Source organism: Cyprinus carpio, chromosome B12 (genome assembly GCF_018340385.1).
Source record: "Cyprinus carpio isolate SPL01 chromosome B12, ASM1834038v1, whole genome shotgun sequence".
Lineage (NCBI taxonomy): Eukaryota > Metazoa > Chordata > Actinopteri > Cypriniformes > Cyprinidae > Cyprinus > Cyprinus carpio.
Genome location: NC_056608.1, coordinates 5952587 through 5968603, shown reverse-complemented (window position 1 = coordinate 5968603; position 16017 = coordinate 5952587). Strand labels below are relative to the sequence as shown.

At 35.6% G+C, this 16017-nt stretch overlaps 1 protein-coding gene across 45 annotated transcripts in view; it reads left to right on the top strand.

The window, feature by feature from the left end:
• Positions 1-16017, top strand: part of LOC109100368 (ankyrin-3-like) — a 161914-nt gene that overhangs the window by 82442 nt on the left and 63455 nt on the right. For 37 of the 45 annotated variants that reach the window (XM_042735050.1, XM_042735063.1, XM_042735056.1 and 34 more), the window contains exons 2-10: positions 2564-2665; positions 3710-3808; positions 4238-4336; positions 7468-7566; positions 9169-9354; positions 9761-9784; positions 12580-12678; positions 14401-14499; positions 15062-15160. In XM_042735050.1, coding sequence (XP_042590984.1) covers positions 2564-2665; positions 3710-3808; positions 4238-4336; positions 7468-7566; positions 9169-9354; positions 9761-9784; positions 12580-12678; positions 14401-14499; positions 15062-15160 — 906 coding nt within the window. The remainder of the gene's footprint in view (positions 1-2563; positions 2666-3709; positions 3809-4237; positions 4337-7467; positions 7567-9168; positions 9355-9760; positions 9785-12579; positions 12679-14400; positions 14500-15061; positions 15161-16017) is intronic. The other 8 variants (XM_042735052.1, XM_042735032.1, XM_042735060.1 and 5 more) reach the window with 1 other exon arrangement.

Sequence of the window (16017 nt, the reverse complement as noted above, 5' to 3'; positions counted from 1 at the left end):
GATAGGAGAGTGTGTGAATGGATTGTGATGCAGACAGCATGTGTTCATGTGTGTGTCGGGTGTGTCAGGACTACAGCACTGCAGCAACAGCAGACACACCCTCTGTCTCTCTCTCTCTCTCTCTCTCTCTCTCTCTCTCTCTCTCTCTCTGTCTCTCTCTCTGTCAGTGTGTGAATATCTGGACTCTAAACTGTTGGCCCAGACCACTCCTTATTCTCAGATCTCCAGTCATTACATGCTCTTTAATGTCATGTATCAGAGCTGCACTTAGCCCTGTGTTGAATTACTGGACTAGAGTATTTACATGTCCTGTTTTTGTTGTACCTCATTCATGTCTTTAGAATACAAATGTTTTAGCGTTTCATGCATTGAGACCTGTTAATATAGAAATGCACAGACAGATGTAACAGTAAAGAATGATAAGTATGTCTGGCATTAAACTAGGATGGACAGCTGTTATTAACATCTACAGTATTTCGTTACAGCTGACACACAGTGATGAAATTAGCATGTGGCTGGATGATCACATACTAGAAGCTTCAATTTCCCTTCATTGCATGTTTATAATATAAAGTTGGAGTATGGATTATTTGGATTAAACATGGATTATTTATTTATTTGTTTGTTTATTTATTTATTTATTTATTTATTTATTTATCAATCATGCTATAGGATACCATACACATGAAAAACCATAAAATCCTTTCATGTTTTTATAAGAATCATACAAAAACTGTCAAGAAATGTCTGGGCATATATCATCCAAAAATGCAAGTAAATAGATAAGTTTTTATTATTATTATTATTATTATTTTCTTTATGAATTTATTTATTTATTAGAAAATTCTCATTACTGCTCTGTGAAAAAAATATCATATTTATCTTTTAAACAAAAAAAAATTATAAAACAGTATGTGTGTATATATATATATATATATATATATATATATATATATATGTGTGTATATATATATATATATATATATATATATATATATATGCGTTGTTGAGGAAAAAAAAACACATTTTACACATTTCACAATTTATTATTACATATATAGATAATGTAAAATACTGGTAAAGCAAACACTAGAAACATGCATTTTAGTACCCACCAGTTCGGTTTTTAAAACAGAGCATGAATGAAAAGTATAAGCATAAAACAAACAAATTATAGTGACATTCATTATAAACAACATTTCTTATAAACCCTAGGCCTAAACAAATATATTTTAAGTGAAGCTAAAATGATCATGGTGTGAGAAAATGCACTATATAAATAAACTTAAAGGGATACTCCACCCCAAAATGAAAATTTTGTCATTAATCATTTATCCCCATGTTATTCAAACCTGTAAAAGCTCAGTTTGTTTTCGGAACACAATTTAAGATATTTTGGATGAAAACCTGGATGCTTGAGACTGTCCCATGGACTGCCAAATAAATAACAGTGTCAAGGTCCATAAAAGGTATTGAAGTCATCGTCAGAATATTCCATCTCCCGTCAGACGTGCAATCTTGGTGTTATATGAAGCGACGGGAACACTTTTCTTAAGCGAAGAAAACAAAAATAACGACTTTATTCAACAATTCCTTTGTCAACGGTCTCCTCTGTGTCTCTCCATATCACCGTATGCTGTGTATGCGCTTCTGTATCATCCGTGCCACAAGGATGCACTGTTTCTGTGTATTTAGCTTTGATTTGAAATAAAACAGCGCATCCTTGTGGAGTATCCCTTTAAACTCATGTACCTTTCTCATTCATGTCATTAATTGCATTATATAAATCGCTGTGGAATAGAAGTCACTGCACGTTTTTAGAAACATGACTTGAATTCCGGAAAATATGGTATTTATATTCTTTGTGAGATTCACAATTTCACTGGTTCAGCAAATGCACCTGCAAAACCACTTTTCCAAATGGAAAAAAAATGATGAGGAGGATGGAAAAGACCAGCACACTCATGTAATACCAGAATGCTTAGTCAGGTGTGTTACGTCTTTACTCTGACAGGATGAAAGCATCCATTACTGCTTCTCATACTGATGACTTCCTGTGTGAATGCCTCTGGAATCCCACTCTTAGAGCTGTGACATTTCCTTGCTGTTCTTTCTCAGGCCCTGTTTTACAAAACAACAGCCAGTTTTCCACAGAATGACTGTTTATTTGTGTTTTTGCTATTACAAATGTCAGCTAGCCCATTATCAGACACAGGGGCGGCAGCGGCACGATCAGCCGTTCGTTTACAGATCTCAGCTGCACTTCACTTCTCAAAGCACTTGATACATGGGCAAAATAGTTTGATTTTTTTGGTGCTTGTCTGTGTCTGCATGTTGCTATGTGGTTGCCATGTCCAGTAATAATATGCTTTATCTCTTTCTTTTATCTTTTAGGTTTTTGCTTAGATGCAGATGATGCTATAGATTGAATTTTGTAAACTCTTATTTCTCTTCTTTCTCTCTTTTGATAATTGAAAGCATCAGCTCATGGTGTTATTGGTTTCTATTGATCAGTTAGGGGTTGTTAAGAGGAAGATCTGACTGTTATTCCTCTCTTTTTCAGACTGACAGTAATGCCAGTTACCTCAGAGCGGCCCGAGCTGGAAACCTCGAGAAGGCCCTCGATTATATAAAGTCTGGTGTGGACATCAACATCTGCAACCAGGTCATACATCTTTGTTTTTGTAAAATTTATTTGCACTATATACTACTATGCTAAAGGCTGGGATCAATAAGATGTTGTTGTTTTTGTTTTTTTAAGAAATTAATATTTTTTTTATTCAGCAAGGGTCCATTAAAACTGACCAAAATAACCAGTAAATATAATTATGATGTTACAAAAGATTTCAATGTCAGATAAATGCTCTTCTTTTTTAACTTTTTGTTCATCACATCTAAGCAGCGCATCTGTTTTCAACATTGATGTTTACAGAGCAGCGAAATTAACATTTAAGGCTATGTTCACACTTTGCATTTTTTTGAATCTGCCAGCATCTGTTTTACATTATAATCCTTTGGAGTAAACCATATTATAAAAAAAAAAAGTCCTGAGCGCCTTTTAAAATGCCACCGCAGCTCAGAGTGTCTTTTCTAGTTGAAAAAAGTAAAAAAATAATTGTAACAAAAAAAGAGCCCTACGTCAAGCACCTTTTTGACAGCTTACCAATGACGCGTGAGTGGCGAGTTGATACCATAGCAACAAAAACAACAAGAAAAATGGAAAAGATAGCAGTAGCTGCTGTAGAAGAGATAGAAATGCTGCCAGCTTTTTATTTTACTAAAAAGTGCTCTTGTCAACTTTTTCTTGTCAAAAAAGATGGCACGTGTGAACACGCCCTTAGAATGTTTTCTGAATGATCATGTGACACTGATAACTGGAGTAATGATACTGAAAATTCAGCTTTGCATCACAGGAATAAATGACATTTTTCAATATATTAAAACTGAAAACAGTTATTTTAAATAGTAATAATATTTACAAAGCCACTGTTTTTACTGTATTTTTGATCAAATAAATGCAGCCTTGTTGAGCATATGAGACACTTATTTCAAAAACATATCCATGGCCCTTGAGACTCTCTAATTTTGATTTAAACTGTTAAGTAATACTTTCTGTCTCATACAGTATATGCCTATTTAAAATCCCAAGTAATGTAAATAAGCAGCTAATGAATGTATTTTCATGATTCATCTGTTTCTCTGGATGCAGAATGGGTTGAACGCTCTTCATCTAGCATCTAAAGAAGGCCATGTGGAGGTTGTGGCCGAGCTTATTAAACTTGGTGCCACTGTGGACGCCGCAACAAAGGTAAGACCCCCCTCATCAGATCAGATATTATAACACACCACTATAAATGCACTATTTGCACTAGTATAGATGCCTGAGCATATGAATTAAAGATGACAAGTGTGTTACTCAGCTGTGCATGGCTTCATAGACATGATTTTGCTGCATCAGCAAGTCTTCAAAGTCACTGTTGCCTGATGTTCAGGTTGACTTTGAGGCTCTACCAAGAGCTGGATCTACTATTTCATGCTGAGGATCTTCAAGAGGAGGATTTCTGTAGAGGTTTTAGAAACTCTGAAGAAAAGTGGATTCTTCAAAGTGATATTTATGTACTAGAACTGTGACAGAAATAGCGAGGAAGCATTTCAAAACACAGCTGGTCTATGAAAAAAACATTGGGTCACTGTATACATTGAGTCAAACTGTTCTCTCGTGTTCTCCTGATTCCAGAAAGGCAACACTGCTCTGCACATAGCATCACTCGCTGGACAGGTGGATGTTGTCAAGGAACTCGTGACTAACCGAGCAAATATCAACGCCCAGTCTCAGGTATAGTCAGCGCTTGAAAAAGCATAGATGGCCTTTAATTTACTGTAAAACACTTCCATTCTTATGGTGCATTCAATTCATGTGAGAAAGATAGTATTTACGCACTTAAAAACACATTAATTCCACCTCAAGTCATAATTATGGCTGGGAAACTTTATTTAAACCCCAATTTTCTCATTTGGGGTTGTGTCAGTAAGAAAATATAGTGAATGCAATAGATGTAGTATCTGTATTGACTGAAACTATGTTGAAATTAATGAAATTATTATTATTATTATTATTATTTTTATTATTATTATTTTTATTTTTATGAAATTATTATTATTATTATTATTATTTCATTTAGAAGTAAAAAGTAGCATGCACAAAATACAGTAGCAATGAAATTAATATAGGTATAATGGTTAGTTTTATGGCACCTTATTAAATTAAATAAATAAATAAGAAAGAAAAACTGATTTATTTTTTTTTTTTATTCAACATGTTGAAGTACAATAAAAAATTCTATAAATAAAAAAATATATATAACAACAAAATGAAGAATGGGTACCTCGTCATCTTCAGCTGGCTATATGACTTAATTGCAAATGATGTTGTAAATCCAAAGTTTTTTCCAATTGTCCTATTTCTGTTATACTTTCCAACTCGCAAATATGAATTTCCAATTTTTCAGTTTCCAACACTGAAGTTTTTCCGTTTCCAACACTTTCCAACTCATAAATATGAATATCCCAGGAGGACTTGAACACACTATTAATATAAAAATGCACTCTGCACAAGTCTAAATAATGTATGCCATTGAACCTAGCATTTGTGAAGCTAGCTTGATACTGTAAAGTTTAGCAGTATTTTTAGCAGTTCAGTATCAAAGCAGTATCGAGTATTTTTAGCTTGCCAAGGTAAAAGTTACTCATAAGTTAAAGTAATTTACTGTAGCTACACTAAAAATAGTTAGCTACAAACTGTAGTTAGCTACAAATTGCAAATTTATCAGCAGATTTTGTCTGGGCCTGCTAATAACAGTACTAGCTAATCTTAGCTAACTTATGGTTAGCTACATAATTAACATAAAACATTTGAAAATTAAACTAACTACACTGAAGCTTTGAAATGAGGCAACATCTTTTAAAATGGTAAATTTTCAGATGATATAATTTATTACAAAAAACTAACTACACTGAAGATTTTTAGTTGGTAAAATTTTTTTAAAATTGTATGTTTTGTGATGATTGATTGAGTATGGTGACAGTTTTTAAGATTTTGTGATATTTTTTTATGATATAATTTGTGCACACACACAGAGCAGTGAACACACACACACACTGTGAACACACACCCGGAGCAGTGGGCAGCCATCTTTATGCTGCGGCGCCCGGGGAGCAGTTGGGGGTTCGATGCCTTGCTCAAGGTGCACCTAAGTCATGGTATTGAAGGTGGAGAAAGAACTGTACATGCACTCCCCCCACCCACAATTCCTGCCGGCCCGAGACTCGAACTCACAACCCTTCGATTGGGAGTCCGACTCTCTAACCATTAGGCCACGACTTCCCCACCTTCAGACCTTTTCGCTTAGGTACTGTGTATGCCTATACTACCACTTTGTAAACATATCCGCATTTTTTTTCAGTTTTTTTATGGTTATTTTATGTTGCCCTGTCATGACAGTGGTTGAAAGAGAAAACCAACCATAAAAATCAGTTTATGATAATATCCATTGTTTTGGCCCCAGAGAATGTGAGTTGCTCCAGTGTTGCATTGCAAGTTCTGATACTTAAGTTCTAAGTTTGTCCTCAGACAGCTCTAAAAGAATTTTGAAGTGCTGCATTAAAAATAACCTACTTATGTCTCAATTTTGAGGAAAACCTGTTGGGATTTGGGAGCTGGTATGGTCGATAGTTGTAGTAGTGCATGCGGTTTTGCATTGTCACTGAAACAGTCCTCAGGGAGTCCAAAATTAAACACACGTGTGCAGGAGAATAAAGACAGACTATGTTTTATCTCCAGAACTTATCACAAGTGCAGCCTGGTTCTGCTTTCTCACACTGCAGTGTTTAAAATAGAGACACTCGCTTGGTAAATGAGGAGGCTGATTGCAAATGATTATATGTTTGAAAAAAGGTTGCTACATGGGTTTGCTGGGACAGAATATTTTTTACAAGGTTATTCTTTTTGCACCGTAGTATAAAAAAAATATGTACACAATGTGCACCCCACATTTGCCAATATTAGCTAGTTAGCTTCTTTTACAGCTGACTCATTTCATCTGTGGTGCTGTATGTTAGTGCTAAAACCCAGACCCAGACTAAATTTATGTTTGCATAAAAGAAAGCTCTACAGATTAACAGGGAATTTTAGTTTTTTGTTACACTCTCAACCACTCATGAGAGTAGTACACATTTTTAACTTACATTTTCACAGAATTCTGTGAATTTTCCATTGTGAGAAATGTCAGCAGCAAAGCCGATCCTCCCTATACGCAAAATACGCAAGCTGCATAGGGCCCCCGAAACACCAGGGGGCCCCCTTGCTTTCAAAGATGATTTCATTTTGTAATTTGGCCAGTGGTTATGAAAACATGAATGATCATTTCTTTTAATGCGGTGCACTGTTGCCCTTTTTACGTAAGAATCAGTCAAATCATGTAACGTGAATGTCGTACAGAGTTGAAAGCTTACCAAACCGTTCGTTCATAACCACTCATACCCTCATATTTGACTATCATATAGTCAAAATGAATGGTGTATATGTAAAAACATATGTATTTAAATTTATTTTTCTTGGCTGGCTGCATTTCCTCTTCCTATCATTTCAGTTCAACTTCCTGCGGGCATGGCCAATTCAGTTCACACTCATTAATTGAAAAGAAGCCAGTTGTTAAATTCTAATGAAAAGACATACTGTATATTTGAAGTTTAAAGATATTCAAATAAGATCTTAAACTTGTTAGAGAAATCAGCATCACTGCAGTAAGATCCTGCAGATGAGGCTACTGTATGTCAGAGGAAGTGCTGTGATCATTCGAGTCACAGATAAGCATGGGATGTGTATGATTTTTTAGTTGCTCAGTAAAGTGAAAGAGAATATGAATGAAACACATTTACACACACTAAGCATTTTTGTTCCTGCTACAGAATGGCTTCACACCACTCTACATGGCTGCCCAGGAAAACCACCTGGACGTCGTCAAATTCCTCCTGGATAATGGATCCAGTCAGAGCATTGCCACAGAGGTGAGCATAACCTTCTCTTCCTTACCTCACTGCAATTCCCAGCAGCCCTCTGAAACGATGTATTTCTAGCAATGATACATACAAAACCCAGCTCAGAATACCCAGTGACCTTGCTGTCCTTTTCAAGGCAGCAGGCAAGCACTAGTTGCGCAGTGAGGGTATTGAATGCCTGGCTTAGAGTGTGTAGTGTGTGTGGGGGTGCATGACAGAGCAGGGCGCCAGACGTCACTGTCCTTGAGAATGTACCAGGTCCTCATGCCTCTCAGACAGTGATTATGCACCAGAGAACACTTCAGTGTTTGAAGAGCTGTTTGCATGTTAATGATCCATGTTGATGAGAATGAAGGTCTGTTTGAAATTCAGACTTAAACCGTAAAAAGATTACATGCATTACAGCATTTTGATGTCAAGCCGTTCTCTGAGAATTATCAAAGATTTTTGTTCCTATTAAACATTCTGTCATTAACTGTAAGTGTGCTTATACAGTTATATCTTCATATATTTTGTGTTTTTCTCAAGATATGATTGATATTTTATACTCTTGTATAAAGATTATTTTTATTTTGAAAATTTGAGTGTTGCCACCACTAGGGATGTAACGATTAACCACAAGTCGGTTCAATATCGATTCAAATATGTGACGATTCAAATCGGTTGAGATGAATCAAATCGCAATTCAATTATGGGTAGGAGTTTATATGAATGTATGTCTGAAGGGAACATACTGTCTTTAGAAGGTATTTTATTTCTTTTCATCTTACCTTTGTATAATGCATATTAAAGTTCATAAGTGCAGCACTGCTTTGTTTACAGCGGAAACCAAGGAAACACTTTAAGCGCCACCTGCTGGCAGAGAGTGAATCTGAGAGTGAATCGTCTCGTTCAACTCGTCTGCTGTTTCTGTTTCATGCAGATATTTTTATGTATAGTTTCACAAAACTGAAGTCAAACCATTCTGTTTTTGCTTCAAATTTCAAAATTATTGATTAAAAACTGCTCATGTTGCATGTATGCTGCATCTTTGTTTGGATCATAATTAAAATGCAGTGGTTGCCTCCAATTTTTAAATGGAAAGAGCACAGACAAAGCCTTATTTTGTTTATATTAAGAGATTTATTTGTGTTACTTAGGCTATTTATTTGATTTGTGGCTTGTTTTAAAATTCCAATTTAGTTTTGTTATTAACATTTACATTATATTTAAGTTTTGTTATTTAGCAAATGCTTCTATCCAATGCGACTTACAAATGAGGACAATAGAAGCAATCAAAACCAACAAAAGAGCAATGATATGCAAGTGCTATATTAGTATATTATTGTAGTGTTATATTTCAGTTTTACAAAGAAACATGCAGCACTTTGTCCAAGGAATAATAAAGGACACATTTAATGTTTAATTTGTCTTAAATCTCATTTTGTTAAAAAAAAATTGTGCATCGAATCAAACTGTGAAATCAAAATCATTAATCGTATCGAATCGTGAGTTGAGTGAATCGTTACATCCCTAGCCACCACAGATGGAGAGCCCAGAGTTCAGTAGTTCAGGAGTTCAGATTTACATCTCTTTGGACTACTCAAGGATTCTTGTGTTGTGTGTTTGTAGGATGGTTTTACTCCACTGGCCGTAGCTCTCCAGCAGGGTCATGATCAGGTGGTGTCTCTGCTCCTGGAGAACGACACCAAGGGGAAGGTGCGGCTACCTGCCCTGCACATCGCCGCCCGTAAAGACGACACCAAAGCAGCGGCGCTGCTCCTGCAGAATGACCACAATGCAGATGTCGAATCCAAGGTACCTCCATCAATATATAGTCAAGGCTTTCCATTAGTTTACATCTAGAACTTGATGGTGCTTTCCATTCAAACACATCAGATGATTATCTTATTTTGGAACAAAATATACAACTAAACAGACATTGTGGTGGCTGTAATTCAGTGGTGCATGATGGGAGATGCTCATTGTAAATTTACTTAAATCATCATCTTCAATCACACGCCAGTTTAAAGCAAATACCAAACAGTTAAACCGTAGGCAACTAGTAGAGGCACCATCCAGTTAAGCCCTTGTGGTGTCGTGTGGTGTGTGGTTTGTCGCTCTCCCTCACGATGTAGCCACCGTACAGCTTGATGCTCCCATTGTGACTTTGTGAACACTAATCAGACCATTCTTTCTCCTCCCGCTCTGGTGGTCCTTCTAGATGATGGTGAATAGAACGACAGAGGTATACATGTACAAATGTTACACACCTCAAAAAGTGCCCACATCAGGCTGCTGCTGTGGCTGCCGCCCTATCCCCTCCTGCCCCTGCTCATTGCTTTTTTGTCTCAGAAAATTGGCACTTCTATTACTAACTGTCAGTGGAAAACTAGCATGGAGAGGAAACACTTTGGTTTAGCCGGGCGAGGTCTGCAGCTGAGAGAGTTTTTTGTTTTGTTTGTGTAATTTCTGTGCCAATAGTGGCACCAAATGGAATTGCAAGATCATGATTGTGTATTTGTGTATATATGAGTGATGCAGACAGCACGCAGGAACACATGCTGTGCCTGCCTCTGATGAGGAGATTGTGAATAATAATAATAAAAAAAAAAAATTTGTGAAATTTAAAATAAACATTTACATTTGACTGCAAAAATAGTACAATCAAATGTTAGATGTGTGCAGTGATTATGATGTAAGTGATGTTGTTGCATTTTAATGTTTTATTAGTCTAGCCCACAAGACGCGCAGTTGCTGTGTTATTCATTTAAAATATTAGAGAAATATAGTAGCTCAATGTGTAGAAGAAACCAAGCCATTCACACAGAACGCATATTCAGCGCATTTTCTAGACAGACAAATATGACTGCTGCACTCGCATGTCACACAAGAGATGTATAGAAAGCCATGCAAAGTTAAAACAGTTTAAACTTTTAGAAAACGTCACAAATTTGTGGAAGTTTATTCCTTTTCACTGCGTCTCATATGTTTTTAAGCAATGCATAAATACATGATGCTGTTTTGTTAAAAAATTATGTTTGATTTATATCAGAGTTAATTTAGACGTAATGGGTGTTTTTTTTTTTTTTTTTTTTTTTATAGACAGTTATTTCCTTGCATTGACAATTTAACGCACTGCATTGTTTTGCTCATTGCGCCCTCCTGTGGCCTCGGGAAACAAGCCTAAAGTTTCCTTAAGTCCTATTTAATCTGCATATAAAACATTAGAAATTAGATATTTGTTTAATTTTTATTTTGTATTTGACTGTTAAAACTAAAAAGATTTGTTGTTTGTCTCAATAAATTAATTTATCCATTTTATATAAATCAATAAATCAATTTAATTTAAAAATACTGTACAGTGGATAAATAAAAAAAAATCTGTTGCTCTTTGTTTTAAAAAAGGTTATAAAAAATGTCAAAAATTATCAATACCGAAGATATGAAACATTATATCATTGATTTTTTTTTTTGTTATATCGCCCAGCCCTACTCAGAATATGCTTTATAAAACTCCTTTCAACTTTAAATCTAAATGACCTTTTAGACCAAAGCCCAGACATCTATTACTGTCCCGAAGAAGGTAGCATAGAATCAGACTTCTCAGCTGCAGAGCATTCGTCCCGTCTCATGCATGACATTCCCCTCCTAGCAGGTGTCAGCAGAAAGAGTTACTGACCTTCTCTTCTCTTCTCTTCTCTTCTCTTCTCTTCTCTTCTCTTCTCTTCTCTTCTCTTCTCTTCTCTTCTCTTCTCTTCTCTTCTCTTCTCTTCTCTTCTCAGTCAGCATGGCTTTCAGATTTCTTCCAGCTCTCTTGCAACTTAACAGCTCTGATTTGCACTGCATGATTTGTAACTTAAATACAGTATTAACCACTTACAGAACTGAGAATAATAGTATGATATTCATCTACAGCTACAGCTCAACTGCTCTCTCAAATTTACAGTGGCCTACTGCCTATTTAAAACTATTGTTTACTATACTGTATATAACTCAATAACGTGCTGCAATTTGCTTTCAAATAATTAAATCATATTTGTGACCCTGGACCACAAAACCAGTCTTAAGTGTCAATTTTTCAAAATTCTTCTGAAAGCTGAAAATAAGCTTTCCATTGATGTATGGTTTATTAGGATCGGACGATATTTGGCCGAGATACAACTATTTGAACATCAGGAATCTGAGGGTGCAAAAAAATCAAAATAATGAGAAAATCGCCTTTGAAGTTGTCCAAATGAATTCTTAGCAATGCATATTACTAAGCAAAAATTAAGTTTTCATATATTTACGGTAGGAAATGTACAAAATATCTTCATGGAACATGGTCTTTACTTAATATCCTAATGATTTTTGGCATAAAAGAAAAATCAATAATTTTGACTCATACAGTGTTTTTTTGGCTATTGCTACAAATATACCCCTGCGACTTTAGACTGGTTTTGTGCTCCAGGGTCACATTTGTGATTATAGTAAGAGAAACTGATTTTTGATGTTTTAACAGCACATTGTTGAATACAGTGCACTGTATGCATGTCTGCACACATAATTCATCAAAACATCATGGATTCACCTCCACTAAAGCTTTGTATGTAAATGTTAATTCAAATTTGGGCTGAAGGTTGCTGTTATAAAGGCTTTGTTTATCTGAGGAAAGCACATCCTTTATTATAATGGAAAATGCTCCCATCTATTGCAACCACAGCATGGTGTGTAAACAGAGAGATTAAAGTATTAGATTAAACCTTAAAGATTAAAGTAAAGAAATAAAACCTAATGTTCAAACCAAAGTAAAAGAATTAATCAGACAGATTGAGTTTACATGGTGCGAGGGATCAAGTGAAGGATGTGCCTTCCCTCAGTGTTGTGCTAAGGTCATCTGTGTAGATCTGTTTTACTGATTTACTGCACCACGCCTGCCCTGGTGTCGTCTTTTCATATGTAGTGGATGAGGTCAGGTCAGGTGACTTGAGGTCAGGGCCTTCAGAGTTCTGTATGTGAGATTTTGACCCCTGTGCTCTATGTCTCTCTGTCCCTCTCCAGAGTGGCTTCACCCCTCTCCACATTGCGGCTCATTACGGTAATATCAACGTAGCGACCCTGCTTCTGAACCGCGGGGCTGCCGTAGACTTCAAGGCGAGGGTAAGGACATAAACTCCAGCTGAAGGATTCCTTAAGAGTAGAGTGCAGAGTACACTGGGGTCAGAACAGGGTCATTCTCTATATGTGGTGCCTGAGGAAAACCATGTCATACAGTATTTAAAGCATGGACTGAAATTGCTCCCAAAAGGATGGTGTATATTTACATGTTATTTAATGACATTTTCTCACAAATAAATAATGTGCATATCCTTTTTTTTTAAGAAACTCTCACATACTTTGATCTGGAATGCCTTGAACACTGACTAGCATGATACAATCACTGCAGCGTCCCAGTGCTGTTGTTTAGCCAAACAAATTCGAGTCCTGAAAAGAACTGTTGTATGATAGCTAATAAATTCAAATCGGTGTTGCTCTCAGAACAAAACATATTTAATTCTCCTGATGAAAAGATAAAACACCTGATCCAGACACCATTTTGGCACTGCATACACAGATTGCCCCTGCACTGGTTTAGACCATGTTTACCAGTGTCTCTCTGCAGCTCTTTGACCCTGACACTAAGTGAAATTTGATCCCATAGATCTGACTCCATGTTGTGGAATATATTACATCCATCTGTGTCAAAGCGTCCACTATCGTCTATTTAAATATTCAGTCCCACACAGTTTTAGCATAACATAATTGACATAACACTGCTCCTGTGATGCCTCACATCAGACAGGGGTCCACCATGTTTTATAAAATGCTAAGCATTCTGTCATAGTAAATTAGAGATTTTGTAAGCTATCACTAGAGGGTGGTGTGGCCCAATACTACAGCGTCTACAGTATGACGATGTGCACTGCATTTGTGCCACTGCAGCTATGGACAGAATCTCTTATTTGTGCAACATTATTAAAAAATCTCTAAGATGGAACACATATTGTCCACCAGAGATTCCATATCATGCTTATATTCCATCAGCAACATATTGTCACACATGCAGACAATTTAAGACACAATAAAAAACAGCCTATATTCAAAGTAAACCGATTTCGAGATACTGTTATTGAATACTGTATTAATGTATGTATGGTTTTAGAGGATTGGCATAATTCAACCTCACACCATCAGTTTACTGTTTTTTTAATATACAGTAAATATACAGTAGTAAAATAATACAATCTCTGTTGAAACATTTATGCATGCTTTTGATTGGTACAGATTGCTACAGGATTTCTACTCCTTTTGATTGTTGACTTCCTTTTCAATGAATAATTCAAACCATAAGAAATACGTTTTCATTTCAGCAATTTTGTGTACATAATATTTGCTGCCATTAAATTATATTATTAAGTTATTGTGGGTTTTTTATGTTTGTAGTAGCATTAGTTTAGTTTACATAGAGTAAAATTACTAAAACTCTGAAAAACACACACTAATTACATTTTTAACACAACAACAACCATAGAGTTTGTCCATTTTTCCCTAAAAGGACATTTTAACAGGAAAATTCTGTTTTCTGACTAATAAACATTTGCAGAGAGAGTGATTTAACAAAAATAAGTGATGTTTAATGGGAAAGTGCACAAATTGTCATTATCATTATTAAAATAGCTTTTGCTATAGAAAATTTATTATTAGTTCATCAGATATGCAAAGAAAATGCCAATTCTAATAGAGTCACACAACATCCAATATAGTATGTGTTAACATGTAATCACCCTTGTTTTGAACTTGATTATGTGTCTAATTGTTAGTTTTGTCTTTTTATTGTGGCAGAATGACATCACACCTCTCCATGTGGCATCAAAAAGAGGAAATGCCAACATGGTCAGGCTGCTGCTGGAGAGAGGAGCCCGAATCGACGCCAAAACCAAGGTCAGTGCCGCAAGCAGTCGAACCACACAGACTGTCTTTCTTTTCCAGCTCTATATTTAACTCATTAGAGGAAGTGAGCACATGGTTTTCCCCATTGCATTTATTTCACAACGGCATGTGTATATTCTATAGTCAAGAAAAACTTGGAAAGAAAAAAAGCTGTAATTTATGAACAAATTATATATTAACTAATTCAGTTGCTGTTCATTTGTAGCCATTTTCAGCTGCTTTCTTAGAAACACAAGATGCTTTTCAAGATGAAAAGGGAATTTATTTGGAAGGGATAATTCAGGTATACATGCTGTTTGATTGTAATAAATGATAACAACCGCAGCCCTCAGGTTACATGTGTTTGGCAGCACTGTTGAAGAGAAATTGCATACAGATGTTGAGCTCTTCTCTGTCTCCAGCAGAGGAATGCTGTTTTTCATTGCGTATTTGACATATTGGCACATGTCACATGGGATGGATTGTAATGTTAATGATGGCTGATGATTGTAGAGTCTGGCACCTGCTGGTGGGGCAGTGTGTAATATATGTGTGCTTGTTTTCAAATCTCCAGGACGGCCTGACACCTTTACATTGTGGAGCAAGGAGCGGTCATGAGCAAGTCCTTGAGATGTTACTAGACCGTGGAGCACCCATCCTCTCTAAGACAAAGGTTAGATATGGTGTTCTCACTTAAAGAAAATGCATATTCTGTCATCATTTACTCATCCTTGTGTCTTTTCAAACCTCTTCTGTGGAACACAAAAGGAGATATTTTAAAGAATGTTCATGTTGCTCTTTTCGGTATATAAACGGGAACTTTGCATACCAAAGAGAATAAAATGCTGAAAGCAAAAATTAAATGTTGGAAATGTTAAATGTTGGAAATATGGAAAAGCGCAGATTGCACATTTTGCTATTACCTTATGTGTTGAGTCAGTTTTATTTATATAGCGCTTTATACAATACAGTTTGTTTTAAAGCAGCTTTACAGTAATAAACAGGAAAATAGCAATTTTAATGTTGTAATGACAATAGTGTCATTATTCAGCTCAATGTAGTTCAATGTTAATTCTATAAGCAGATCTACAGTCACTTCAGTGTTGATTCAGTTCTGTTCAATAACTATGTCAGTGTTATTGTCCAATAGGGCTGCACTATTATGACAAAAATCATAATTGACGATTATTTCCTTGAAATTGTAATTGCGATTATTAATTATGATTATCACAATTTAAATTGAATGATGTTTATACCATTGTTTGATGCAACTGCATGCCATATTTTTATATGAAAATAAACAAGCTGAAAAACTTTTTGTGCTTTTCTATAATATTAAGCCTCAAATATCAACTATACATCAGATCAGATTTCTTCTTTAAATTATAAAAAAGTAAAAATATGAATGGTATTATAATGTCATACTAAAAATAAAAAAAACACTTAAGATAACCCGTAGAAGGAAAAGAAAATACATCTTAAGCACGCCGAATAACATAAGTAGACTTTGAACGATTACGTAATTGTAGC